The sequence below is a fragment of the Sporobolomyces koalae genome (genome assembly GCF_050403365.1).
Source record: "Sporobolomyces koalae JCM15063 DNA, S_koalae_JCM15063T_v1_ctg5, whole genome shotgun sequence".
Taxonomy (NCBI): Eukaryota; Fungi; Basidiomycota; class Microbotryomycetes; order Sporidiobolales; family Sporidiobolaceae; genus Sporobolomyces; species Sporobolomyces koalae.
The window spans coordinates 580,590-607,714 of NW_027481766.1; the positions used below are offsets into that span (position 1 = coordinate 580,590).

Consider the following 27,125-nt stretch of genomic DNA (forward strand, 5'->3'; position numbering starts at 1 on the left):
TTTTCAACAGCAGAAGAGGCAGCCAATTCCGGAGAAGCTGACGCAAAGGAGAGAGCGACCGTTTCAACTGAGCTGATCGGGTTGTCCAATCTTTCCTTGCGAATATAACGCTCGACATGATTCTTCAGCTCGAGTGCTGCACAGCGGCCGCCTTGTCTCCCTTTGCTTGTGTATACCCGGGTGAACTATCAGGATGTCGAGGATGAGTCATCAGAAATTCGTGCCGTCCAGAGAGAGGAGAACAAGAAAAAAAGGCAAAGAAGGACTCACATAATCAGCATCTCCATCGAGCAGCACACCAACTCTCACTGGCTTCGCCTTTTCCGGTTCCTTCGCAACAGCGCTGATTGCTGTCTGCCCAGAAGTAGCGGAAACGGCGGGAGTGATAGCTGACGGGACCGAGCCCGCAGATTGAACGGGCTCTGCCGGCACGATCGGAATCGGGGGAGGTTCACCTCGCAGCTTGAGCCAGCTCCAGCTCATCCTGCTTCTTGTCGTACAGGAGCTGAGGCAACAGGGCAACATGAGAAAGGGGAAGGAGAGACGAAGAGGAGACGAGGGTCTTGCTCCGTTTGCCTTCGGTTCCGAGGAGTTACCCGGGGAGCTATCGCGACGTAGACCGTATCCGAAAGCCTCTCGTGTCTCGACGATCTGCACTGTGAACGTTCATCGCAGAATGAATTGGGAAGCTACTGACTCGCAAGCATGTTGGTTCCGAAAGAGCAAGTGATCGAAATTCGCAAACAGACAAGCGGTGTTCGGACTCGTTTCGGTCCCCCTACCACGACGAGCCCAATGCGACGGACACTCCTGCAGACGTGGGTTCCCCATATTCCTCCGTTCCGCCTCTTTGAGAAAGCAACAAGCAACAAGCAACAAGCAACAAGCGACAGTGAATTAAATTGAGCGCTGTCGTGACCGCGGGCAGAGAATCAGAGGCATGTCTCCCTGCGTTAAAGTCTCTGACAGCGTAACTCACTTTATAGGCAATCCTGAGAACGAGGCACAGTCATTTGGGCGGGAGCGTAGGACGTCGACAAGCATTCGGTATGCGCTGACCGCGCTACTGGATACCAGTGCTCAGGCCACAAGAGTATCTGCAGTCGAACGATCTCCCTGCTCGCTAGTCTGCTCAGCGGAGGAATAGGAGAAGCATGGAAGCTGCAAGGAAAAGGCGAACAAGAGGCTTGTAGTCGCGCGCCTTGGTCGAAGGCGAAGGAGCCAAAGGTGCAGTATGTTGCGCAACGATGGACGAGGTCGGAGGTTGTTGAACTACAGCTAGGGAGATGAGGTCTGTCAGCTTCGTTTTGATGCTGACAAGGTAAGTGATGATCACTACTGCTTGTCAAACCTCGTGGCGCCACCAAATGCGAGACCTTGCTCTGGTCCATTGAAGCCGGAGAAAATCTAGAGCGTTTGGTCGGATCTTTTCCTCCAAAGAGCATGGGGAAGCGGGCTTCGTTGAGCCCGAGCAACGAAATTTTGCCGGCACAAACAAACCTCGTGCGCAAGAGGATGACTTTGTCGCTATCGCCGGTCGAGACAAGACCTGACAAGGTCTTATGATAGCCGTTGTCATGACTGCCTCCGAAGAGAACATAGTCGCATGTTGACAGAAGGAAAGGAAGGTGACCTGAGCAGGGACATGACCATGTTAGTCCGTTCTCGAACGTGCAGAAGACCGAAAGAGGAGTGACTCTTCAAGGCCATGTCTGCTCCTTGCGGCTGATTGCCAGTATCTGACATCGAGAAGGCGTATGGCGAGCTGTTGAACCCTTGAGCGAAGGAAGCCATGTTCTTGCGAACGTGGAGCGTCAAGCCCTGCATGTTCCTGTATCACGCGGTCGAGGATAGATCTGAGCGTCAATATAACCCTGAGCCTCTAGAGCTCGCATATGAGACGCACATGAAGGAAAAGGCAATGATGTCCAGCGGTTTGACATTCTTGGAGTTGCCAAGGGTTTTGTGACGGATGAATCGCTCAACGTGGTTCTTCAATTTGAGCGCGGCAGAGAGTCCTCCTTGTCTACCTTTACTCGTGTATGCGCTAGTAAACTGAGAGAAGAACACGAAGGTTAACGCCCTTACGCTTTTGCCGCACTGACTGGAGAGAGGGAGCTTACGAAATCGGCATCTCCATCAAGCAACACCCCCACCTTGATCGATTTGATTCTGTTCTTGGGTGCGACTCTCGCGGAGTGCGACGGAGGAGGGCCGGAAGGTAACGACGCGCGCGAAGACGGAATGGAAGGCAGCTTGCGGGGCGCAGGCAGGCCCGCCGGAGCAACAGCTTTGCGGCTCAACGAGCTTCGGAGCATCGAGTCTGGATCGTAGAGAACGCTCGGTGATTTCCGCCTGACGAGCGATGAGGATGAAAGAGAGTTCGAAGCGGACCGAGACTCTTTCTCCGAAAAATGCGAGCTGCGGTCGGACAGGAGGTTTGAGGAGGTGGGAAGTCTAAATCCTGCTCAACTCTCCTCCGGTTTACCTGTTCGCGAGAGGGGAACAATCGGAAATGCCGCGGGCTCAGACATGACCGTCTTGGCAAGAATGTCCAAAGCGAAAATAGCAGTGTGCAATTCCAGAGCATGGTATCCATAGCCAGAGAAAGGAGACCGCAAAACCTCGTAGGGAGAATCGAGCTGGAACCCATGACTCTGTTTCGAGCCGAGGTGCGAACACCAACCATGTACACCTCAAAATACTGCACATACTCGTGGTAGACCCGAACGAGATGAGCACTAAAAGGGAGAGTCGACGAGTGTTTGAAACAAAGGAACTCGTCGGGTATGGGAAAAGGGTACGAGCGCGTGGAGGAAGTGAGGGAAGGAAGGTAAGTAACGGTCTGGAGCACTAGAGCGAGACGGAAATTGGAAGAAGCCTTGAAGCACAAACCAGCAGCTCTGAGGATCTGCTGGTCTCTCTTACCATATGTTCTTCGGCTATTCGGTTCTATCGAGCTACTGCTGGCTACAGTGAGTTCGAGAGGCAGTATTGTACTCGAAGGCGGCATCGATGGGACTACGGAACGGGTCCAGGTGAACGAAAAATCGAATGTTCGAAGAGGCTTGGATTGCACGGGGACGGGGACTGGCCGAGATCATGGCGAAGAGGCGTCCGAGCTGTGTGCTGCTGTCCTCCTGGCAAGTCGTAAGTTCCGGATGCTCCGATGCGTTGTAAGGGTCGATTCCTCCGAACGTGGGCTGTGCTGGCGGGATTGCGTATTGAATCGTGCGGGAGAGCTGCAGGTGCTGATCCGAAGCCCGGCAGCGAGTACGGGTCGGTTGGCGCAGGTTGTGCGCCCGCATCGTACAGCAGTGATGCCGGATTCGGATAATAATCGGATTCGAATTTATAATCGGGTTCATCATTCGGATGCAGCGCAACCTGTCGCATCTTCAGACGATATAGACGCAAGATACGCAGCCGATTCGTAAAGGTAATTCCGGGGAGTCGGCCGCGGAGCTATCGTGACCTGTAGATCGTGTCCGAACAGCCTGCCGAGCTTCGACCATCTGCACGGTGAACGTCCATTGCAGAACACTTCGAGACTGTTGATTCGCAAGCATGATTGACTCGAAAGCGCGTGTGATCGATGCCTTCTTCGCGCGCACTTTCTTGACAGACAGACAAACGGTCTTGAAACACATTTCTCCCCTCCTGTCACACCGGATTCAAAGCGATGGATACTCCTACACATGTAGCTTACCGATACCCCTCCGTTGAGCCTCTTCGAAAGCAACAAGCGACAGCAAATCAGATCGGGCGCTGTCGTCGCAACCGCCGATAGAGAGTCAGAGGCATGTGTCCTTTTCCACGACGACTCTGGCGGCGGAACTTACTTGCAGAGTGATCCACTGGAGTTGATTTGGCCCTGCAGTCGAAAACTTGACGAGTCCCAATTGTTCCGCTTCGTTGATGTATTTTTGCCACTGGCCCGTCTCGAAAGGTTTCGTACCTCGGCACATCATCATGCGAGCTACTAGCGAATGCGGAGTCATACTGATGACACGCTCTCGCGTGAATTCCTCGATGAGCGGCAAGAACTTGACCGGAATCGAATTGACTTTCTCGCAGCTCGCCACCGACGTAGACGATGGCGTAGGCGAGACAAGGGAAGTGTCCGATGGTTCCGAAGCTTTTGGGAGGCGAGACTGATACTTGGGCTGACAGAACGGAGATCAGCATTGGTCGCGTGGAACGAGCAAGCAAAGATGGAAGAGAACAGCACCTTGAGTTTAACCCACAACTCGTGTTTCTCGCCTGGCATCTTTCCCATCGTAACGATCCCTTCTGCATTTGCTTCCTGGATATATGCCGCAAAAGCTCCTTTGCCGCTGGGCCACGCTCTCGCTCCGCGGTCTACCATCGTACTGGAAACGATGGAGAACGAGGCACAGCCGTTCGGCTTGGAGCGCAGGATGTCGACAAGCACGCGGTAGGCGCTAGTCGCGCTATTGGGAGCTGACGCCGAAGCCACAGGAGTATTTGAAGCCGTAAGGTCTCCCTGCTCAACAATTCGCTCAGCGGAGGAACAGGAGGAGCATGGAAGCAAGACCAAGCGCGGACATCGACAAACTCCCTTGCAGCTTGTGGCGAGATTGCCAACTTGATCCATTCCGAGCCCTCGACATCCCCCACGCCGAGCTTGACCAGTCCGAGTGCCATGGCTTCACGCGCATAGCGCGTGAATTCGCCTTTGACACCCACAGCAATTGGTGAATTCGGGAGTCCTTGAAGCTCGTACGCAATGCCTCCATAGAGAGGGCGTATCTCGGGGACTGGTAGCGCAAGGCGCGCGAGGAGAACGCGAACAAGAGGCTTGTAGTCGCGCACTTTGGTCGAAGGCGTTGGAGCCAAAGGTGCAGTATGTTGCGCAGCGACCGTCGAAGTCAAAGACTGTTGCACCACAGCTAGCGATAGAGCATTTATCAGCTCAATCTTGATCGCAGATTAGGTGCTGACAAGGTATGAGGTGCTCACTGCTGTACGCCAAACCTCCTAGCGCCATTGAACGCGAGACCTTCTTCTCGGCCACCAAGGCCGAAGGAGTTCGAGCGCGTTCAGTCGGATCCCTTCCTTCGAACAACATGGGGAAGCGGGCTTCGTTGAGTCCGAGCAACAAAATTTTCTCGGCACAATACGGCGTCGTGCGCAAGAGGATGACTTTGTCGCGATGGCAGGTCGTGATTAGATTCGACAAGAGCTCATGATAACCGTTATCATGACTGCCTCCGAAGAGAACGTAGTCGCAAGTCGAGAGGAGGAAAGGCAGGTGGCCTGAGAAGGGGCATGTCTAACTTTATCAGTGCTCGACAGCGCAGAAGACAGCGAGGAAACTGACTCTTCAATGCCGTATCTGCTCCTTGCGACTGTTCGCCGAGATCTGACATGGTGAAGGCGTATGGAGAGCTGTTAAACCCTTGAGCGAAAGAGGCGATGTCGTCGCCAATGAAGCGCGTCAAGCCCTTCATGTTCCTGTGGGTCCACCAGCAAAAATGCGATTGAAGATCGATGAGACTGCGAATCAGCATTTGGCCTCAGGAGACGCACACGAAGGAAAAGGCAATGATGTCTAGCGGTCTGACATCCTTGGAGTTGCCAAGGGTTTCGTGACGGATGAATCGTTCAACGTTGTTCTTCAGTTCGAGTGCTGCGCAACGTCCTCCTTGTCTACCTTTACTCGTGTATGCGCGGGTAAACTGAGAAAGTAACGCGAACGATGAAGTTAGCACCCTCACGAGCTAGCCAAGTTGAATGGAGAGAAGGGGCGTACGTAATCGGCATCCCCATCAAGCAACACACCCACCTTGATCGAATCGATGCTTTGCATTTGTACGGCTTCCGCAGACCCCGTCGAGAGCAAGGGAGGAGGGCCGGAAGGGTAGGCCGCAGGCGGAGATGACCTGGAAGGCAGACCGACCGGCGCAGGGAAGCCCGCCGGAGAGACGGCTTCGAAGCTGAATGAGCGCTGAAGCATCAAATCCCGATCGGTGAGGTGTGAACGATGGGAGAGAGAGTGGGAAGTGCAAATTTCTGCTCAAATCTGATTCCCCTATCTTGTTGAAAGGGGATCGATCGGAACCGCCGCGGACTCGGAGGACATGCCCGCGACGGCGACAGACCCAAAAGTCCGAATCAACAGAACGTCCAAGCGGAAACAGCAGTGTGCATTTCCAGAGCATGTCGTTCGTAGCCAGAGAAAGAGAGCGCGAGACTTTGTAGGGAGGATCGAGCTGGAACAGATGATACTGTTTTGAACCGGGGTGCGCACATCATCTATGTACCCCTCAGAATACTGCCACATACTCGTCGTAAACTTGAACGAGATGAGCCCTGAAAAGAGGGGGGAGGTCGACGAGTATTTGAAGAAAGGGACTCGTCGAACAAAGCTTTGGTCTTGCTCGTGTCAATCATACCCTCACTTCCCAGAAGGAAACAAGGGCGATTCGAACACATGCCCTTTTCCATGGTGAATGAGGAGTCTTCGTCTTGAACTTGAGGTTGAGGGCCCTCGATGGGAGAGAAGCACGAGTCTGAAGACTCGCACGCATGCGAGGTATGGAAAAGGGAACAAGCGCATGGAGGCAGTGGGGGAAGGAATGGAAGGAAAAGACCAGAGCGAGACGGAAAGAAGCCTTAAAGCACAAACCAGCTGCTATCCGGATCCGCTGTTCTCTCTTGCAATGCGTGCTTCGGCTAGTCGGATCCTACTGAACGAGTGCTGGTTACAGTGAGTTTGTGAGGCAGTATTGTATTGTATGACGGCATCGATGGGACTATTGAACGGGTATGGGTGAACGAAAAAAACCGAAAGATCGAAGAAGCTGGTTTTGAGAGTGCGAGCCGAAATCACGGCGAAGAGGCGTCCGAGCTGGCGTACTGCTGTCCTCCTGGCAGGTCGTAAGCTCCGAATGATCCCGATGCGTTGTAAGGATCCATTCCTCCGAACGCGGGTTGTGCTGGCGGGATCGCGTAAGGGTCGTATGGGGCTGCTGCAGGTGCTGCTCCGAAGCCCGGTAGCGAGTAGGGGTCGGCTGGCGCAGGTTGTGCGCCTGCGCCCTGCAAGAGGTTCGCGAGTGATGCCGGATTCGAATAATCGGGTACGGCGTAACCGGTCGTATCTTCAGGCGATGCCGACGCAGGATACGAAGCCGAATCGTAAGATCCTTCCCGCGTGTAGGTACCATTGCCGTACCCACTCGTGTCGTAAGTCGAATCGTCAACTTCGATGCCGTAGGTTGGAAGATCTTCGGCTTCTGATTCTGCTCCTCCGGCTTTCGACTTTCTCCTCGGTTTCTTGCCTCGTTTGCCTCGTAGAGAAGACGATTGGGTAGGATCCTCGACGAAAGTCTGCATGATGTAGCCTGGTAGAGCGTTCGCGCCCGGTAGCTCCTGAATCAGGGCCTTCACCAAATTGTGACTGAGGCCGTAGTAGTCGGGTCCTGAAACTGAGTTCGAATGGTTCCGCTCTCGCAACTTGTTCGCAGCTTTGACAATCTGAGCCCAGGCACCGGTTGCGGTCGCAGCGTGGATGATGGTCCCGGGCTGGTCACTCGGGTGCAGTTCGAATCGGGGTCCGCCTTGTCCGCTGTCGACGATACGACACGTGTACTCGACATCGGCAGTCTTGTTGACGATTGAGGGATAGCGCCTTCAGGAGTCCCGCAAGTAAGTCAGCGGCTATTTTCATCTCCCGGATCACGCCTCTTTGCACAAAGACGCACCTGGTTGCCTCGTATCCGATTGGATAGATATAGCGATCAGAATGGAAGCCTTCTTGATCAGTCACGACTGCGAGATTAAGCTAGATCAGCGATGCTGTGCGCCAGGCAGGCAGGCGCAAGAGAGATGCTCACCCCCGAGATTGGTCAGGGTCATGATTCCAGCTGCGAGGGGTAGGCGAGGTGTACCATCGGGGTTTCGCTGAACGATTGGGATCGTATGAACACCCGGATTGAGAGCCGAACCTTTCGACTTTTTCGGGCGAGAAGGTTTGTCAGGACCGGCTGACTGACGCCCGCCTCTCTTACCTCCTGCTCCCGCAAGATTGGGCTTGAAGTCTTCTTCGTCGTCTGAATATGCTCCTCCTGCCCCAGTCGCCTGCGAAGTACCATCGTCCATGTCGTAGTCGAGCGCAGGTGTCGCGGCAACCGGAATCTCGTACGGCGAAGCATGTACCTCCTGTTGTTGTTGTTGTTGCATTTCGACTGCTGCCGCGGCCTGAGCGGCGGCGAGCGCTTCGGTCGAGTTTCGTGCCATGGTGGCACCCTCGGGGATAGCCCCTGCGGTCGCAAACGGATTCGGGAGATATTGCAAGGTCGACGGCTCTTGCGGTACGACGATGTTGTTGATCGCAGCGGCGTTCGCTCGCGATTTGGCTCCTGAGCCTGCTCCCGAACCGGCGCGTCCCGACGAGCTCTCTCTTCGACGTTTGTTTCCTCGAGCGGCTTGAGCGTGTTCGACAGGTTCAAGGGTCTCTCCAGCAAGTGCGCGTTCGACAGTAAGCGCGATCGAAGAGCCTTGCAAACCGAGCGCGGCAACCGTTGGAAAGGCCGCACGCTCAAGTCCTTGCGCGGCGAGTTTCGCGTCGTAATCGTCGCGAAGTCGCTGAGCCGCGATCGCACTCTGGAGATGAAGAGAACGTTGTCGTGGTGGGAATGATTTGGGCAGAGGTGCAGGTCCGACAGGATCGTTGTAGGTCGAATTGGAAAAGTCGGTAGAGGTTGTCAGGACGGGCAGCGGTCGCGCACGGTCTTCCATCGAGGGAAGATCAGGGGGGTTCAGCAAGGGGAAAGCGCGTTCCCGCTCGGTGCGCAAGTCGGCCTCGTGCGTCGCCAACACGTCGGCAGATGTGATTCCGGCCGCAACTTCGAGTTCAAGGACGCGGTCGAGCAATGCAGATTTGTCTTCGCGCAATCGGTGGATAAGCTTTTGCGCACGGAAAAGCGACAGCGATGCCTCGTCGCGAGCCTGTACGATCCATGATCGCACTCCCGTCAGCGTGATGGAGGATTTAAGCGCGTTCAGAGATTGAGTACGAACCTCGATCGCGGCGAGGTACTTCTTCTTGAGCTTTCTGTACTTGTCGCCCGACACACGTCCTGAGTCGCCCGCGTCGTCGTCGGCATCTCTCGCCTGCGCGTATTGTGCCGAGGCGACATGAGCGCTCCTGGCAGGGACCGGTTCTGGATGAGTCGACCAAGATCCTTGCTGTGCTGGGTACGTCGGAGCTGCGTAGGTTGGTGCCGGCTGAGTCGCGGTGGGTGCGGGCGGCGCGGCTGACTGTCCCCCGAGGGTCAATTTCAGTTTGAATCCGCCGCCTCCCGCTGCGCCTGCAGCTGGTGGATGTGTCGAAGCCAGCTTGAAACGATTCACAGGGTCGAGGTTGGGAGCAAGCAGGAACCGTTGCCGCTTGGGAAGCGGTGGCTGTCGTTCGTGTCGGAAAGCGAGAGAGGGCGCGGTCGGAAACGATCCTCGCGGGCGAGGTGGTTGAGAGTTGGACTCTCGACCCTCTCGGAACTCAGATTGCGCGGTTTCTCTGTCAGGGCAGCCAGAAGCTTGGGTTACGCGTCTCGACTATTCACACACGAGAGAGCTGTCTCAGCGAGGCCGATGGGACCCGCGTGTCATGGAAGAGACGACTTGTTGGCGGCACTCTCTACCGCCACGCTTGAATCAAACGCTCTTAGTTCATTGGTATGCTGCTTCGTTATAGTCGCGATCGCTTTAAAAGACCGAGATGGAAGACGACGACGGCGATGTATGTTGATTGAACTCGTTATGCTTGCTCATCTCAGCCCTCTGCTCGTGCTTCGTCCTTGTGTTCCCCTGTGATCAGCCAAGAGTCTTCCTGGCCCGCGCGAGATAGGTGCGCTGGTGTCCGAGTCGCTCGAGCTAGTGCATCGCCCCTACGGTCATGTCGCAAGTCCTCAGCTTTCGAGGTACGCAGGCAAATCGTTCTGATCTGAGGCATCACGACAAGCTGACTATAATTTCGGTGCAGAGACGGCCAAGCTCGCTCGAGAGTACCGTTCGTCCGTTCCTTGTCCCAGAACCTCTCGATGCTTCCGGTTGACACTTTGCAACTGTTCTCCAATACAGTCGAAGTCGCTTTCCATCTCGTTCTGTACCTACGAGAGGTGTATCCAGCTGGCGAGCCCGTTTCAGTCTCTCGATTCATTAATGACCGTGTCTGATGTTTCCCGTTTCAACGTTTGCGGCGCACAGGCTTGTTCCGTCAAGTGAAAAAGTATGAATCGCCGGTATGGCAGTCACGCAACCCAGCATTGACAGAATATTTGGGACGGATACTCGAATGCATAGAGGAGGAGATGCTCAAGGTGAGAGGGCTCAAGCTTGCAATCACCGAAAGTCGCAGGACTGACAAACAACGAGCTTTTTCGTGAGCAGGGTACGGTCAGGAGAGCAGTATTGGTGGTCAAGGAATCGAATCCGACAGAGACACCGCTTGAGCGATACGTGTTTGATTTCGAATGGTTGATCCCTCACGATCAGATACCCCTTGACGGGTCAGATTTTACGTGAGCGACCTATTTACGCATACACTTCCGCGAAGTCCTCTCTCTGACGTAACGATGTGGCGCACTGTGACCTCGCAGACCGGCAGCAAAAGGCCTCGCACGACCAGACGTTGATGATCTGTTTCGAGCTTGTTTGAGGAAACTGAACGGTTCGACCGCCTACCTGAAGAAACTACCGCCAGGTGCGCGTTGGTTCATTCGTCGCCAATCGTCAGATTGGCCCATTGATACGTATCGTTTCCTGATCAATCAGAAACTACGTTCGCGGTCGTACTGGAAATGGCGGATCATGCCCCACCCCCGCAATCGAAAGCGGCACAGCGAGGTGCAAGTTTTGGCTCCCTTATACGATGAACTGCTCCGCTGGAGATCGTCACTGATGCACGGGTCGGTTCCAACAGGATTACCCGTCAGAGTGGTTTCCGGCAGAGAGTCGACAAACGTCGGAACGGCAGCAAGATCCCGAGTACGAGAGTACTATCTCGCCGGTACATGGAGTACGGCTAGGAATGCTGAGCGTGAGTGATGTGCTTCCCTCATCATTCAAACAGAAAATTCGCGAGAAAAAGAAAAAGACAGGAAAGCCGACGCAAGTTTCGACCTGCAAACGAAACAGATGGATATCCGGGTTGAGGAAACAGGAGACAAATTCAGAATGGACGAGCTTTCGAGCAGTGGAGAAGTCGTGCCGCCTCGGGTAGTCGATCGTAAAGGAAAGGGTCGAGCTTTGTGATCAGTCGCAATTCGCGGTACTATGTATCAAACGAAAATACTCAAGGGACGGGAGTATAGTAACGGGCCACCCGAGTTCCCGAAGAAAAGGGCGCCCTCGGCCATGGCCACGACAAGTGGGTCGGGTAAGCATTCTGTAATCGGTCCATCACCCGTCACCTATCGATGCTCAGCTATCGTGCTCGCAATGGACGGGACGTCAGCTTCAGGTACGCGACGAGATCGGAGAGAAGACTGACCATGAAGCCGGGCAAGGAAGAAAAGGGGTGTCCGAAAACGATCATCTCACACGGACCACCGTTCCCGCCGGGCCCTTGACCAGCGAGGCCGGCCCGCTCCTCCCTCTCTTCCTTTCTCCTTAGACTTCCCTGTCACCCGTCACTCGTAGCACTCCTGCAAGTGACTACCTTGGCAACGTCCCGGATCGAGACGACTCCCGAGGCTCCAACTGTCGCGCCTCACACGAGGTATGCGCAGACTCTCTCTTGCGCACATCAACTTGCATCCCTCTACACGCGTAAGCATCGGAATCTTGTTCTACACTTCTTGTCGAGATTACTTCGGCTCCCATAGCGACCTCGCCTCCCGTGGTGCTTCCCGCGACCGTGCTCGCACCCCCTCCGCGCCATCTCGATCTCTCCATCCAGAGACTGCCCGTTCCAACAGCGGATTATGTGTGTGCTACGACGAGTAGAATACCTGCAGAAGCAAGGCAGAGAGGCGCAGTGGACGCGCAAGGCTGATGAATCGCCCGATATCCAAGTTGACAGACGAATGGGCACAGCGGATCGCGGACGAAGCTGCAGCTCTGCATGCACGCGCCGACCAGATTCTCGCGAAAACGGAGGCCGATTACGTCAGCCCGTTGCTGTTCAGTACGTCAGCAGATGCGCCAACACGACTCGCTGCCGCTACCGAAAGATCCGTCTGCAGATCCGCACCTTCGTCAACTGGTACGGAGAGTGTCGCTGTCTTCCGAGTAGATGACCCGGGCTGGGCGGGCATGGGTGTCGCGCTCGCTCGACTCGGGAACATCGTCAACTGGTATGGAGAGTGTCGAAGGTGCGGATCTGTCGAGGGATCTTTCGGTAGCGGCAGCGAGTCGTGTTGGCGCATCTGCTGACGTACTGAAGACCAACGGGATGACGTAGTCAGCCTCGTCCTTTGCGAGGATCTGGTCGGCTCGAGCATGTAGGGCTTCAGCTTCGGCCGCGATCTGGTCGTCCCATGAGTCTTCCGACTCGCGCAACTCGCGCTATGTACCGTTTTCTGGTCAGTCATGGTCCAGTGCGAGAGAGACCTCGCACCTCACAGTGTACACAGAGTCAACAGGGACAAAGGATCGAAAGGGGTCGACGCGAATATCTTCACGAGCGAATTGAGATGGACGTTCCCACATGCAATCGCTGTTGCCTCGCGCTGGCAGAGCTCTTCTCGATGCGTTACCAAAGCTGGTGTATATGGAACAGATGCGTAGTCTGGCTCTCAATGATGAGTCTAATGAGATGAGAGACGCGTTTCGAAATCGCACCTCCCCAGCAATCGGGATGCACGAACCCTTTCAGTGCTCCTTGAAACGCAGATCACTAGCGATGTTGAAGCGTATTCTACATGATCGCGAAGAAAGATGTTCCTCGGTCCCTTTTTCGAGTTCGAGCTGTTGAATCGGGTCGCTTCGTTCGCGACATCGAGCTCAAAAGATCTGCGCAACCGGGAGTACGATTAAACCGGTCAAATGACCCTGTACCGACCCATGGATCTGTACCAAAAAGCTCAGAATCTCCTTATTCAGCGCCCGACCGAGTCTCTGAAACCCCTCCAATTGCAATGCAAGAACGCAAAGTCACCAGCGAGCGGAAGCGAGTGAGCCCGGGAGAAAGCGATGGATCTGTGTCGCACGTCGATTTCCACAGCCTATTCCAGAGCCTTGGAGGCCTGATGTCCTCCATGTAAGTTACGAGATGATTGACAATAGCGTAGAGAGGAAAGAGTCGAGGCGTGAATAGACGACTACTTACTAATACCGCGCAATTCGAACGCGTCGAGTCGCGTGCAAGAAACGCGAACTTTGCCTCTTGTTGACTTGCTCCGCCCAATCCGCTCCCTTCAGCTCTCACACTCGCTTTGAATCTATTTCTTGGAGCTCGCACTATGTCTTCCTCGTGAGCCAGCGGCTCTCTTCGATGTAGTCAAACGTTGCGGAAGCTGAACTGTGTTTCGCTCTTGACGGTTCAGACAACGGCCTGTGGTCAAACGCCAGTATGGATCTCGCAAAGCTGCTCGCCCGTCACAACCCACGTGAGTGCCTGACCTGCCTTCGAAAGCGTTTCACTGACAACGGCTCTCCTGGTCGTTCTAGTTCGGGTTCCTCGTCGCCTCTCCGACCTTCGAACCTGTCGTCTTCCTCGCAGCCGAGCCTGGATTGGACTGCGGCAGTACACGAGTATGCTGTCGAGTCTCGCTCGAAAGGGAAAGAGAGGGCGGTCGATGTGGATGGGCCCGATACTCCTCCGACTTCTTCGTCGCCTCCGCCGAAATCGGTAGAAAAGACATTGCGAGCACAGGAAGGCAAGCTAAAGGAGAACGAGAACAAGGAGGCCATTCCGATCAAGAAAGGAGATTTGAGATCGTTCTTCGCTCGAGCTTCTCCTCCGCCCAAGCGGCGATCCTCACCCTCCAATTCCGAAAGTGAACGATCGAGCGTGTTCATGTCTCGGCAAAGCTCAAACAGCACGTCTCGCTCGTCCTCGACTTCTATCGCTTCGACTTCGAGTCGTTCTTCGCAACACAAGAAAATAAAGCTGTCCCAACTTTACCTCGATCCGTTCGATACTCCTGGCAGGTCGACGCTGTCTTGCACAGTGTGCTCCCTGTCGTATTCGAGGACCCCCGAAGATATCAACTTTCATGCGAAACATCACAAGAAAGTGACAAGCGGAATCGACTGGACTGATACGGTCGAGACGAAAGCGGGAGTCACGGTCTTACAGGACGAGATCGAGTGGGATGGGAAACCGACGGCCAAAGTCTTGATGATTGACTGGTCTGTCGCGGACCAAACGATCAAGCGCAAGGTCAGCTTTTTTCACCGTGTTAGTGACCGATCTCGGGATACTCACGAGGCTTTTCATGACAGCTGACCGATGTTATGGATACGGTCGATACTGAGCTGAGCTCGACATCGCTGACACCCGAACAATTGTCGGAATCGAAACTGTTTGTGTTTGTGACCCCGAATCGCAAAGTCGTCGCGTGCGCCGTTGTGCAGCGAATTCAACAAGCTTTTCAAGTTGTCGAACACCTTGCCGAGCCTGACTCTCCTGAAAAGGACGACAAGGCCCGACTGCTCAGGTTTGGAGAAGACCAAGGCGCAATCTTTTGCTCGTGAGTATCTAGTTGCTCCTCCCTCTGAGTACATCCCAAGGCGTGTTCCGATTGCTGATTCGACGACCAAAAACCTCTTGTTTGTCAGTCCTACGCCATTGCCAACTTTACTCGGAGTGCATCGGATCTGGACTTCGACCAGTTCTCGACGCAAAGGACTAGGAACTCTCTTGCTCGATCACGTCGGTCAAAGGTTCCTGTACGGGTATCCGATCACTCTGGATCGTAGGCAGGAACAAGTCGCGTTCAGTCAACCGACCGGCAAAGGTCAGGAACTCGCGACGAGATGGACCGGCACGAAGCAATTTAGGGTTTTTGTCGATTGAATTGAATGTGAACACATTGTAACGGAGCTGTCACTGCGATCGGTGATCCCAGGCTCCAAAGCTAAATGTTACGAAAAAGAACATAGCGCTGTAAGCTGTAGGTATTACGTATAATCTTGTTACTTTTTCTTCACTTTTTCAGCGGCACATGCACGGGTTTCTCAATGTCTAAGCGTGACACTATCAGTACTTCTGACGATACTTTTAAATCGAGAGGAAAACCAAAAGAAATTCGCGAGTTGGAAACGCGTCTCGCGAAACGTGATCTCATTTGATCTCATCAGACTCATCTACCCGCCTCTGCCGTTCGCTTTCAAGTTCCTCAACATGGCGTTGCTCGTAGACAAGTACCGACCCAAGTCACTGTCCGACCTCGACTACCACCCAGAACTATCTGGCCGATTACGCGCTCTTGTACAACAACCTTCTTCCACCTCTCTCTCTCCTTCGTGTTCACGAGCTGACGTGGTTCATGCAATTAGGCGTCGGGAGATTTCCCTCATACGTTGTTCTATGGTCCTTCAGGCGCGGGCAAGAAGACGCGCATCATGGCTACCCTGCGTGAACTGTTTGGACCTGGAGTGGAGAAAGTGAGCAGGCTTCCCCATACCACAATCTATTTGAAGTGTTCGAGCAGCACAGGCATCTGACGAGGAAATCTTTCCCCTTTTCGTGTAGTTGAGGATCGAGCAGAGAACGTTCAAGACGACTTCGAATCGCAAGATTGACATCAACGTCGTTCAGTCAAATTATCACATCGAGATCACACCATCGTGAGACCGTCTTTGCCTCCATCAACACACGAGATGATTTTGAGCCCGCAAATCTGATTCGAAGGAGCGGGGCCATTTTTTCAGGGACGCGGGCAACTATGACCGACAGATCGTTCAAGAACTGTTGAAAGATATCGCTCAAACTCAACAGGTCGATCTCAACGCAAAGAAGCGGTTCAAAGGTGATTCGAACAAAATCAGGTCATGATATCGAATGCGAGCAGTACTTGAAACTGATCTGGTTTCTCTGTGGTTCGTCAGTCGTGATTATCAATGAAGCCGATGGACTGTCTCGAGACGCTCAATCGGCACTCAGGAGGACGATGGAAAAGTTCACGGCCAACTTGCGAGTGGTACTGTGTGCCAATTCGACAGCCAAGATCATTGGTCCCATTCGATCGAGGTGCCTCTTGCTACGAGTTGGCGCTCCTTCAGAGGAACAGGTAGCTCTTGTCGAACTTGCCTTGATTCCTTTTGGGACAAAGCTAATCGTTTGTCGTCTGACACCAAAACAGATTGATGCCGTATTGCAAAAAACTGCCGATCTCGATCACATGCCGTTACCACCTCACGTGTCTCAACTCTTGTCCCTCATCTCGAACGGCAACCTTCGAAGAGCGTTGTTGTCTCTCGAAGCGTTGTACACTCAAGATTCGACTTACAACACCATCTCGCCGTCTCACTCGCTCCTGTCGACTGGAGTTCAAAGTTCGAAAGATTTGGACGTCGTGCCGAGACCGGATTGGGAAAAGTATGCGGCGAAATGTGCCGAACGAGTGTTGGGAGAACAAACTCCCGCGAGGTTGTTGGAGGTCCGAGGCATGTTGTACGAATTGCTCGTACATTGCATTCCTGCCCCTCTCGTACTCTCGGTCAGTCACACGATATTTCTTGTGCTTGGTTTCGCTGTTTCAAGCACCTGACGTTTTGACGGTTTGATGCGGAAACAAACAAAAAAAAAACAGAGTATCACGAGGAGGTTGTTGGATCGAGTGGACGAACAGATCAAACCTGATGTCGCGTACTGGGCTGCGTTTTACGATCATCGATTACGACAGGGCAACAAACCCATCTTTCACCTCGAAGGTACGTTTCTACTTCCGAGACACTAGTCTCCTTGACCTCGACCTTGACGGTTTTCATTTTTCCGATCACATAGCGTTTGTCGCGAAAATCATGTCTATTCACAAACGTGAGTTGGTTCAGTTTCTACTCTTTCTTTCGTACAACAGATGCGCTGATAACTCGTATTGTCGTGCCCTTTGGTGACAGAAAATCTTTTGGGATTCTTGTAAACTTGTGGGGATACAACCGTCTCTAAGCTCCATTTCATCTCTCTTTCGTTTTTTCCCTGCTTGTTCCCTTTTTCCCTCCCTCTCTGTACCTCGTTTGTTTTTCTGTGTATCAGTTCCCCAAGTTTTCGCCTCTCGAAAAGCAAAAGCCATGTACTGTTTTTGCCCACGCCATGCTCGACAGGAAAACGAAAAAAAGTCGTATTCGAAAGAAGTTCATGCTAGTTTTACAGTAGAAGAAGAAGGGTCTTTAAACCTCGGGAAAAAGCAAGAGGGTCGTGGGGCAAATGTGAAATCAGGAAAGGAGTGAAACAGAAATCGAAAGAAAGCAGAAGGAAAAAGTTGGGAGAAAACACAGAAATAGAGAAAAAGAAAGAGAAAGTGTCCGTTATGAATTGATATCTCGTTTGAAGATTCAGTACCTTCTCGGAGGTAGTTCGTGAGAAGTATCGTTCAGAGGAGGTTGAAACCCTTGATCATGATGATACCTTGCTCCCATAGTAGGTTCGTACCCACTGACATACGTCCCTTGATCGTAATCCTCTTGACCCGCTTGTCTACGTTGTCCAAACTGTTGTTCATGTTTCTCTTCTCCAACATATTCATCTTCTTCAGGAGGGTACTGATCAAAGTATTCTCGACTTTGGTCGTACGAGACGAGTTCGTTGCGTAATCCAGAAGGGTTGCGACCATGTCCCGCTACGCCTCGTTGAGGAGGTGGATGTAGATCGTTGGTTGCTGGATTGTACCCAGCTCCATCCCAGAGTCCGGATTGTCGAATCTCTTCAGCTGCAGTCGAATACACCGAGTTGTACCTTGCACTATTTTTTCCGAAGAGGGGGGATCAATCGGATGGACGCAAGCGAAGAAAGAGAGAGATGGATTTACTGGTCTAGTTTTTGTTCAGAAGAGTAGATGGACGAGTACATGATAAAGTACAGCTGTACAAACAAAGAGATGTTGGTACAATGTTTTCCTTAAAGTGAAAGGAGAGAAAGTAGAAACTTGCCTCGCACAGGGCGACAATGACAAACAACAAGCCCATGATGCCGACTTGAACCCAAGTCCACACGTTGCAGATGTCTTGACCGGTCGTGTCGGTCGCATCGGACGAGAACAAGAGCTGACATTGGTTGATTGCCGAATTGTGTTTGACGGCCGAGAGGATCACGATCGCGAGGGCGAGCAAGAGGTCCAACCCGACGAGGATCGTATTCGTGCGTGCGTACAGTTTGAACAGGGACACTTTGTCGCGGTACACTCCAAAGAACCCGACTGATTGCCATGCCGAAACGACGAGGCTGAGGGCACCGAGGACGTACGTGATGATGGTGGGAGTCGTGATGGTGATGATCGAGGGAGATGCGAAACACAGGACTCCGGTCACGAGCGAGATGATGAGGAACTGGGCGAGGATGCAGTAGATGCCTGCGTTGTCTGTTTCGCTCGAACCCTGGGTCAGTCGAGAGCAGACGCGAGCAAGAGAGCAAAAGAGAGAGCGAACAGAGGGGTACGGCGCAGCACACATAGGTGCGCGACCACATTCCCATCTTGTGTGACTGGCTCTCGTGCCGTTCAGGGCTTGGAGTGGATCAATGGGCAGATGAACGCGAGTTGAACGATGAAACGATGCGGTGCGTCCGAGTAGGATCCGACGCGCTCTTGCTTCTCTCGTGTTGGGGTCGACTGCTGCGTCCAACTGTGGCTTTCGGTGATGTCGCGCGAACGCGGGTAGCTGAGCGAGACGAGCAGATGTCGCCGAAAGATTCGCGTCTCATCTCATTCCAACTCTTGTCTCGCTTGTCCACGCTCGAGATCGACTCGTTACAGCGCGTACACGCACACGAGGCTTGTACTGCGCACAAGGGTCTAAAGCGGATCTGGATCAGGTCGGCTGTCCTCGATGGTATGTCGTCTTTTTCTTGCTGGCTCTCTTTCGCGGACCTCTCGCCCCTGACTTTGACTGGGACACTTTCAGATGCGTCTGCGCTCTAGCTCGCTGCTGAGGAGCGCGCAGACGAGACCCAGGCTGCCCTCGTCGCGACCAGCCGTCTCCTCGACTTCGTATGCAACTGTCGCGACTCGTTCCTCTCTGCGGGGTGCCTCGAGCGTCATGAGCCCGTCCCTGTTCCTGCTCCATGTCAGCTCGCTCAGCGTCGCGTCCATCTCGATCCCACTCCTCGTGCATCGTCGCCATGCCTCTTCAACTGCGACCGCTTCTCCCGATCCTGAACCAGTCCCGGCTCCGCACGAGTACCCGATCCAACAACCGTACCCGACAAAACCTCAGCTGTTGTCCCTCTCGCGTCAGCTACGCAACCTTGCACCGGCAGACGCAGCATTCACCCTTCGACAGCTTCACCTCGTCAATTCAGTCCCACGCCTCGTCCTCCCTTCGACGAAAGCACAACTCGAACAACTTTTACCCGAACGGTGGATTTGGAGATTGCCAGCAACCGCTGCGATTCATTCGATTTTGCGCATCCTCGAGGACCCAGCGCATCTAGACAAACACAAGTTGAAACTCGCACCGATCGCAATCACGATCGCACAACACGCTCTCGAATTCGATGCCATCATGTGGACTACAATCCTTGATGCGCACGACCAGGCCCACGCGATCGAGTGGGAACGCGTCTCGCTCGATCGACGCGGTCAACAGGGGGGTCGAGGTCTCGAAGAATCTCCTACCATCTTGACTCGGCTCGACACGACCGAACGGGACGAACGCGTACGGAACGAGCAATCGGGTACTGCACAGCGGGAAGAACAGCATGATGCCATCCTCAGGGGGCTGTGGGGGGAGAGGTTTGCCAAACAAGCGAGTCGCAAACAAACCCCGTTGTCATCAAAGTTGCGACATCGCAGACACGCGCGTGAACCTCTCGACACCGACGAATCGAGTTCGACTCAATTGCCGAGTCACCTCCGATCGTTCTCATCAATCCCGGCGAAAACTCTTGATCGACTCGTCGTGCATCTCTTCAAGCGACATCAATCGCGACATGAACAAGATCCCATCGAATCGCGTGAAACCATTTCGTCGACTCTTGCAGTTTCTCTCGCACTCTCGAACGTCAGGATCGCACGTTCGCGCATCGCGATTTACGAATCCTTTGTCGCTTGTCTCGACCACCATCGTCCAGATTTGGCCGCACGCTTCTTTGTCGACTACCTCGATCAAGTCGATCGAGAACAAAGTGTCGAAGCTGGACAAGCAGCCCAGAGGATGTTTCGATTGAGGTTGTCACGCGCGTTGAGACCTAACGAGGACAGAAGGTTCGATCCTGAACCTTCGAGGCAAGTATTGGCGGCAGTCGCAACCCTCACGAGAGGACTCGATCAATTGTGGACGAAATCATTGTCGTCGTCGTCGGAGAAGGCATCTCGACCGACGAATCCAGTCCTGTCGGATTTGTTGCGATTCGTCGTTGCGTTCCCGGTAGCGCCGTATCCTAATGACGTCAGGTCTGATGGGACTCCGGAACAAGACGAAAGGCGCAAACTCGCACGAGCGCACGCTCGGGTCTATCGGATGACGAAACATGTCGTACGCCGGATCCTCGAAGACTTGACCGGTCACACGATCGATCTAGGAAAAGTCAAATCACGTGTCAAGCCTCATCCATTCTCGACGAGTACTACGAGACGAGTACCTCGACTTGGATTGATCGATTTCAACACTCTGATTCACTACTCGCTCGCGAAACTGCAATCTCCCGAACTTGCCCTGTTGGTCCTCGAACAAATGACTCGACGAAGCTTGAAACCTACTGCCGCAACTCACAACATCCTCTTCTCGGTCCTGTACCCTGCTGCCACCAAAACTCGACCTGCACCTCAAACTCCTTCGTACCCTACCCTCTTGTCCGACCCTCATCGACCTCGAGACGAACGAACGATTCCAACCTTGTTGAAACACATGGTGGAAACGTCTTCGTTCGACAGTCTCGAGGAAACCGTGTTTCGAATCTTGCCCGAACTCGATCACTTGAACGAACCTCCTTCGTTACAACCTCATACCCCATTGACTCCGAGACCTCCACCGAGGGAAGGGAGGAACCCGTGGTTGTACACGACCTTGTTGTACGCGATCAGTTGTACGGGCAAGATTGGATTGGCCGAACGAGTGTTTCGGAATGCGAGGTGGGCCGCTGAACGATCTCGAGAGGAAGAAGAACCTCGATCATCCGATCAAGATGGGGTTGTTCAGGAACCGAGGAAGAGAGGATGGGTGTTGCCTCCTGCGGCATTCACGATCATGTTGAACATGTATGCAAACGAAGTTCGGAGAGGACATCAACTCGAACGTCAACGCATTGATTCAGAATTTTCGTCTTCTACCTCGAACGTTCATGTCAAAGGTTGGGGTCGACATGCACTTCGATTGTTCCTCCTTCGATCTTCAGAATCAACAAACACGACCGCACAAAATCTCATTGATCCAAAACGACCAACAGCAACTCCGAATCGATTTGGACGTACGAGCAAGTTTCGAAACACGTTGAGATCTGAAGCAGGTCCGATCGTCGCCTTGTACGAACTCGAAGGAGGGACGAAACATCCTCAAGAATTGAAGAGTTTGGAACTCGCGATGCGAGATCCTGGAACGAAATCAAGTTTGGAAACCTTGTTCCCTGGGAACCACATCTCTGATGCAGCGTTCGAGCATGACGACGATGGATGGACAACACGGGGACAAAAGACGAGGAAAGATGAGAAGCAAGAGAGAAACAGGATCAGGAGTCAAACGGATCGCAATAGAACTAGAATCAGGAAACTCTTGATGAGGCACGAGTAAACCACCTTTCATACCTTGACTGTATCATCATTGTTTTTGTTTTTCCGAATCACGTGTTGTTGACATGAAAAGAATCCTTTGCACTTTGCAATTCCTCGATCTTTTCGCTGCTTCGACGTTCTCTTGAGATCAAGCGAGCACTGTGGATTCTCTCTGGCTAGTATGGTATCGGTTTACAAACTGAAAAAAGAAGAAACAGAAGAAAAGAGTAAAACTTCGACACAGACAGGTGATACAGGTTACAGAAAAACGGCAGTAAAGCAAAGTGTCTCGACGAGGACTAAGAAGAAAGAGTGTGGTCGAAAAAGAAAGAAGAAGAGGAAAAGAATATGGACTAAGCGAAAAAGACAAAGGCTTCCTTCAAGTTGCTTCGACCTCGTCTCGATGCGATTCTTCTTTTGATGAAGGGGATGAAGTCGGGAGATTGTCTTCGAAATCGAGTCGATGGAGGTAGTTTTCGGGCACCAACCCGACTTCATCCGTCAGTACCCCATCGACTATCCTTCCTGCTTGAACCTGTTTCAATAACCGTTTTTGCATCAGATTTCCATTCCCCTCACTGGAATAAAATTTACTTGGGAAAAGAGATGGAGAAAAACTGACCCAACCTGCACACTGCCGTTCAAACACGCTGACCCATTCTCCAACACTCAACTTCATCTCGGTTTCGAGTTCTGGCAAAAACTCGTACACAGCCTGGTACACCCCGGGGACAAATTCTCCGAGACCCAACTCGTGTTCAATCTCTTGTTCGTGTTGACCATTCGAGTAGTACAACCGATCGTCTTGATCGTATTCGTGTCTCCTTCCATGAGGGTCGTGTTCATCGTCATCGTCGTAGTCGGCATCGTGAAAAGAGTACCCGGAAGGTCCTCCCCTGTAGTCGTCACGTCCTCCAGTCGAAGACGAGGCTGGAGATGAGTTTGGGAAATCTGTCGAATGCGATGTCACGAATCCCCACGAAACTATAATCCCAGTGCATCACACAAAGTCAGCGAGATCTCAATATGGATACATGAAAAAGTCGAGACGAGCAACGTACAGGAACCATTCGGTTGATGACTTTGATCGATCGGTGAACCCAATCCCAACCCTTGTCGCCTCTCGTCTTCTTCCTCGTCTTCGTCCGTCCCGTCATGCCTCGCATAGTACCGATTGCTATTGCGACTACTCCCCCCTCTCCGAAACCTGCCCCCTGCCTCTTCGTCTGGATGAGGGAGTCCCAAATGTCTCGGATCGGATTCTGGGTAGGCCCAATCCCGTACAACGACGGGGACATCCCAAGGATCAATCTCTTCAGGAGTTTCGGTATCGAGTTGACCAGTCGTGCTACTCGATTCACGGCGAGACGAGTCGAGTCGAGGTGAAGGTTTCAGGTTGTTCGAACTATTCCGTCGAGAGGGTCCCAAGGGACTTGGAGGCATTCTCGACATGCCGTGACCGTGCTCAAACAGTTCATTCCCACCAGCCATGCCGTCTACGAGTCGGGGTGACGCGAGCCCGGTTGAAGACGCGACCGAGAGTCGTTTCGAGTCGTGCAAAGGAGGCGAGAACATTGGGGATGAAGGGGACCGAGTCGAGTACGTCGACTGTCTCCTCGAAGTCGAATGAGCCCGCGATGAAGGTCTCGACGTCGGTCTCGGTGGTACGGCAGGTGATGTCGGGGTTGGGAGTGATCCTGCCGACGGGTTCGAATCGAGGGACGGAGTCGTCATGTCGAGCTTGGGAGGTTTCGGTCGTTCCTTTGCGCGTGCAATTCGTTCGTCGAGTTTCTCGACGAGGGCGGCGGTGTCGCCTTCGGTAACTGGAGGGGGTCTCAGCGTCGAGGCGGGAGAAGGGTACGCCGCTTCCGGCGCGAGGTCCGAATTGGACTGGCACGCCGAATCGAGAAAGTCTGCAGGGATCGCAGTCTTGGACAAATGCGAGAAGTGCTGACTCGCGTCTGGCGTCGAATCGGTCGATGCGTCGGCTAAGGGAGATCGGGGAGGTGTCGGGGTCGAGAGCGAGTCTTGTGGTGGTTCGTTCGACTGCTCTGCTGCTGTCTCCGATTCCGATTCGGTAGAGGCTGTGGCTCGAAAGAAAGGTATACGTCAGGAGGGGTCGATCAAAGCGAGTTGCTCGAGGAGGACAAGCAGCGTCGAGTTGGCCCATTTCGGTCGCTGCCATTCCGCGAGCACATGACATCTATATGTCTCTCGAGCTCGTCCAACCGACCCTGTCGAGCGAGACGAACGGAGGAGGAGGCTGACTGACCTGGTTCCCCACTCGCCGCTTCAGTCTCGCTTCGGCGTTTCCCAGCCTTGCCCTCGGGCTGGTCCTCGCGTTCGGTCATGCTCGGATCTTGTGTGTCCTCGGCTAGTGGTGATTCGCTCGATCGAGGTGTCGGGAGAGATGTAGTCGCGGAGGCGGGATGAGACTCATCAGGCGCGCTCTTGAACGACGGGTCTGCCACGGGTTCGGCCAGCTGCGATTCACTCGTTCCTACATCGCTGGCCCGCCTACTCATTGTCGCGTCGACCGGTGTTGATTCGCGATGGGAGGTTTAATCGGCGATGATTACAAATCGCAATTCATTACAGCGATTGCACAGGGCTCTATAAGTGACACAAATCACATAAGTAATTAATGTAGGTAATTCATATCACGTATGTATCACCACAGCAAGAAAACCTCGCCGACTACGTGTCATCGAAAAGGTTCTAATATCGAGCCTTCACGCCTGGAGGGGAGGAACCTTGGCTTAGCAAGAGTCCACGTTCGCAACAGGAGGGGACGAAATGCGCGCGTTTCCCGTCCTTCTCAATTCTTCGCAGGCATGGTATCGATTCGGCTCAAGTTCAGGGATGGTCAGCTGAATGTTAGACTGCTATCGGCAACTCGAGGCGGGAGGAGGGGAACAGGCTGCACGAGCGAGGAACATTGATGTCAACTGTAGCGTCATTCGCATCCTCTCGAGCAGTCGAGCGCATATTTGATGAGCTATCTATTTTCGCTACGCTGCGGTAGCTGAGAAGCCGAAGTAAAGCAATGGGCCCATCGCAGCTGGTTTCGCTGTTTAAGCTCATCGACTCGGCTCATCTTTTTCTCGCTTCGTTGAATCGCTGGCACTGGACGAATCTACGTCAGCTACGAGCAAACCGATTCGACTCTGCCTCTCGCGGACGAGAAGCTTCGCGATCAAAGCCAGTCTCGGGACGAAACCAACTATAATTGACTGATACTACAACTAGAAGAACGGAACACACTACGCCCCCAACATCGCACTCGCTACTTTTCGCTCATCCTCGCGATCTTCGCCTCAAGCTCAGCTATCTTTGCGAGTTTTGCCTCGTTTTCCGCATCTTTTGCTGCCTCAAGCTCAGCCAACTTTGCAAGTTTTGCCTCGTTTTCCGCATCTTTTGCTGCTGCCGCCTGTTCCATCAGTAAAAGCTTCTGCTCCATCTCTTGGGTTTTTCGACGCCACTCGAGCGCATCCGCGGCAGCAGCACGTCGGATTTCGGTCATTCGAGTGGAAATGAGATCGTGGAATTCGGTTCCAAGTTTGAACAGATGGGGTCGGTCCGAGTCTCGGAGTACAGGCGAAAGGTACACGATGTCGAAATCGTCGTCTGTCTGATGGAAAGAGGTTCGATCTCGCTCGTCGATATCCGAGACCGCAAGAAAGATTGCACGGTTGGTTTGAGTAGCGTACTTGGCGAGCTACAATGTCAAAGAAAAGCAGTCGGTTACATTGCGAAACAGACAAGGTCAGAACGAGACTCGAACCGAACCGAAACAGAACGAGACAGAATCACTCACATCGTGGATTATGTTGAAAATATACTCGGTCAAAACTCGGTGACGAGCCGCGCCGTCGGTAACGTACTCGTAATGCGCGTCAACAAACTCGTCAGTCGAGTGAAGATTGCCTGTGCAAGGGAAAATCCGAACATGAGTTCTCGAATCGAAAGGGCACTACAGAAGAGCGTGACAGCTTACCGAATATAGCTCGTCTCTGCTGAGCATCGAGTTGAGGAATTTTCTTGATGGTACCCTTCGGTAGCTTTTTCGACTTCTTTTCCTCGGAATTGACGGCGGAAGGCGCAACAGCACCATTCGACGGAGGCTGCTGCATCGCCACCTCGTCCATTTGCTCTCCATTCGATCTACTCTCTTCTCCTTCTTGTTCTCCTCCATAATTGAACTGGTGCTGAGGAGGTAGTTGTTGGGCGGAGGTCGAGGCGACGGGAGCGTAGGGCGAATAGGAGTTGTACGAGGGCGATTGTTGGAAAGCGGCAGGATGATGGGGTGAGATTTGAGACCGAGATTGACCAGCTCCTCCTCCAATGTAGGTTTCCTTGTGTTGCGGATGAGTCGGCGGCATGGAAACTACAGGGTTCAAACCAAGTCAGTTCTCGTAGGAATCATTTGAGAAACGTGAGAGTGAACTAACGCCGAGAGAGATCCGGGTTCCCGGCTTGAACTTGATTGTCATGCTGTGATGGTAAAGCAGGAAAGTTTGACGACCGAGAGGCTTCTATTTGAAGGACTTTGAGGTTTGTTGAGCAAGCTGATTTTTCGTGTGAATATGAAAGGAATGCCGGCTCACGAAACTGAGGTACCCGCGCGGGGGGAGCTGACTGTTGCTCGTGTTGTGTTGAAGGCTCAGATGGTCGAGGTTGAATTGGTCGAGGTTGAATGTCTGCTGAAGGTACCGAAGGACAGCGGCTCGGAGTTGCGAATGCTTCGAAAGGAGCTCAAAAAGCGGTACCTCGGAAGCGTGGGTCACGAGATCCTTGTGCATCTTGAGATACTGGTCGCGCGCTGGAGGATCGTCCAGCTGGAGGATCGGGAAGTGGGGAAGCAGAAGAGGAGGCAGCAGGTTGAGGTACAGCCTTACGAGCTCGCTTCTTGGTCGGGGGCATGACAAAAGTATCACTGGGGTTGCTTGGCTTGTAGAGGTGCACAGCTGGACGTGGTTTGCGGTAGAGAGCGAGCGGTGGAGGAGCACTACGGATCGCTGGAGGTAGTCCACGATCGTGCCCTGAGGGTGTGAGGTGGTCGAGAAGCGACCCATTCGACTGCTGAGGGTCCATTTCTGGAGCTACAAGGCGACAAGAAGAGGTATGGAGGAACGAGAGCGAGTCGCAGAGCTCTCAACAGAAGAATTGAGTTTTGCAAAGATCCCATTAGCCGAACGTGGAAAGACGTGCTTTGCAAAGGACTTCGAGTTACTGAAAAGTCCCTGTACACGTTTAATTTGTACGCCGAGAGGTTTGCTACACAACGTCCCG

General features: G+C 53.3%; 9 protein-coding genes across 10 annotated transcripts; 3 read left to right on the top strand and 6 right to left on the bottom strand.

The window, feature by feature from the left end:
• Nucleotides 1-3,756: 3,756 nt before the first annotated feature.
• Nucleotides 3,757-5,980, bottom strand: JCM15063_006041 (uncharacterized protein; the record flags this gene model as incomplete). The annotated part of the gene is made up of 8 exons (XM_076676797.1): nucleotides 3,757-3,768; nucleotides 3,843-4,166; nucleotides 4,232-4,507; nucleotides 4,570-4,913; nucleotides 4,984-5,280; nucleotides 5,345-5,478; nucleotides 5,554-5,702; nucleotides 5,777-5,980. 8 exons carry the CDS (start codon nucleotides 5,978-5,980, stop codon nucleotides 3,757-3,759), a joined length of 1,740 nt encoding a protein of 579 aa, XP_076536256.1.
• Nucleotides 5,981-6,852: 872 nt separating this feature from the next.
• Nucleotides 6,853-9,795, bottom strand: JCM15063_006042 (uncharacterized protein; the record flags this gene model as incomplete). The annotated part of the gene is made up of 5 exons (XM_076676798.1): nucleotides 6,853-7,654; nucleotides 7,728-7,794; nucleotides 7,860-8,973; nucleotides 9,046-9,429; nucleotides 9,739-9,795. The coding sequence occupies 5 exons, from the start codon at nucleotides 9,793-9,795 to the stop codon at nucleotides 6,853-6,855; spliced, it is 2,424 nt and encodes an 807-aa protein (XP_076536257.1).
• A 124-nt stretch (nucleotides 9,796-9,919) lies between these two features.
• Nucleotides 9,920-11,277, top strand: JCM15063_006043 (uncharacterized protein; the record flags this gene model as incomplete). Its single annotated transcript, XM_076676799.1, has 9 exons — nucleotides 9,920-9,944; nucleotides 10,007-10,033; nucleotides 10,105-10,155; nucleotides 10,231-10,343; nucleotides 10,414-10,544; nucleotides 10,623-10,726; nucleotides 10,798-10,871; nucleotides 10,946-11,062; nucleotides 11,161-11,277. 9 exons carry the CDS (start codon nucleotides 9,920-9,922, stop codon nucleotides 11,275-11,277), a joined length of 759 nt encoding a protein of 252 aa, XP_076536258.1.
• A 945-nt stretch (nucleotides 11,278-12,222) lies between these two features.
• JCM15063_006044 (uncharacterized protein) lies at nucleotides 12,223-13,986 on the bottom strand (the record flags this gene model as incomplete). 2 transcript variants are annotated; one of them, XM_076676800.1, is made up of 2 exons in its annotated part: nucleotides 12,223-12,531; nucleotides 13,588-13,986. In XM_076676800.1, the coding sequence occupies 2 exons, from the start codon at nucleotides 13,984-13,986 to the stop codon at nucleotides 12,223-12,225; spliced, it is 708 nt and encodes a 235-aa protein (XP_076536259.1). The 2 variants fall into 2 exon arrangements, with proteins under 2 accessions (XP_076536259.1, XP_076536260.1); XM_076676801.1 differs by lacking the exon at nucleotides 13,588-13,986 and adding an exon at nucleotides 12,607-12,675.
• A 1,327-nt stretch (nucleotides 13,987-15,313) lies between these two features.
• On the top strand, nucleotides 15,314-17,054 carry RFC5 (replication factor C subunit 5; the record flags this gene model as incomplete). The annotated part of the gene is made up of 9 exons (XM_076676802.1): nucleotides 15,314-15,400; nucleotides 15,469-15,576; nucleotides 15,665-15,759; nucleotides 15,844-15,941; nucleotides 16,021-16,202; nucleotides 16,275-16,631; nucleotides 16,725-16,845; nucleotides 16,919-16,951; nucleotides 17,032-17,054. 9 exons carry the CDS (start codon nucleotides 15,314-15,316, stop codon nucleotides 17,052-17,054), a joined length of 1,104 nt encoding a protein of 367 aa, XP_076536261.1.
• Nucleotides 17,055-17,466: 412 nt separating this feature from the next.
• JCM15063_006047 (uncharacterized protein) lies at nucleotides 17,467-18,601 on the bottom strand (the record flags this gene model as incomplete). The annotated part of the gene is made up of 4 exons (XM_076676803.1): nucleotides 17,467-17,872; nucleotides 17,940-17,992; nucleotides 18,061-18,488; nucleotides 18,556-18,601. 4 exons carry the CDS (start codon nucleotides 18,599-18,601, stop codon nucleotides 17,467-17,469), a joined length of 933 nt encoding a protein of 310 aa, XP_076536262.1.
• Nucleotides 18,602-19,029: 428 nt separating this feature from the next.
• On the top strand, nucleotides 19,030-21,852 carry JCM15063_006048 (uncharacterized protein; the record flags this gene model as incomplete). Its single annotated transcript, XM_076676804.1, has 1 exon — nucleotides 19,030-21,852. One exon carries the CDS (start codon nucleotides 19,030-19,032, stop codon nucleotides 21,850-21,852), a length of 2,823 nt encoding a protein of 940 aa, XP_076536263.1.
• Nucleotides 21,853-22,212: 360 nt separating this feature from the next.
• Nucleotides 22,213-24,184, bottom strand: JCM15063_006049 (uncharacterized protein; the record flags this gene model as incomplete). Its single annotated transcript, XM_076676805.1, has 4 exons — nucleotides 22,213-22,368; nucleotides 22,456-22,817; nucleotides 22,895-23,917; nucleotides 24,106-24,184. 4 exons carry the CDS (start codon nucleotides 24,182-24,184, stop codon nucleotides 22,213-22,215), a joined length of 1,620 nt encoding a protein of 539 aa, XP_076536264.1.
• A 935-nt stretch (nucleotides 24,185-25,119) lies between these two features.
• JCM15063_006050 (uncharacterized protein) lies at nucleotides 25,120-26,927 on the bottom strand (the record flags this gene model as incomplete). Its single annotated transcript, XM_076676806.1, has 6 exons — nucleotides 25,120-25,551; nucleotides 25,651-25,760; nucleotides 25,831-26,220; nucleotides 26,285-26,327; nucleotides 26,441-26,655; nucleotides 26,732-26,927. 6 exons carry the CDS (start codon nucleotides 26,925-26,927, stop codon nucleotides 25,120-25,122), a joined length of 1,386 nt encoding a protein of 461 aa, XP_076536265.1.
• Nucleotides 26,928-27,125: the final 198 nt, after the last annotated feature.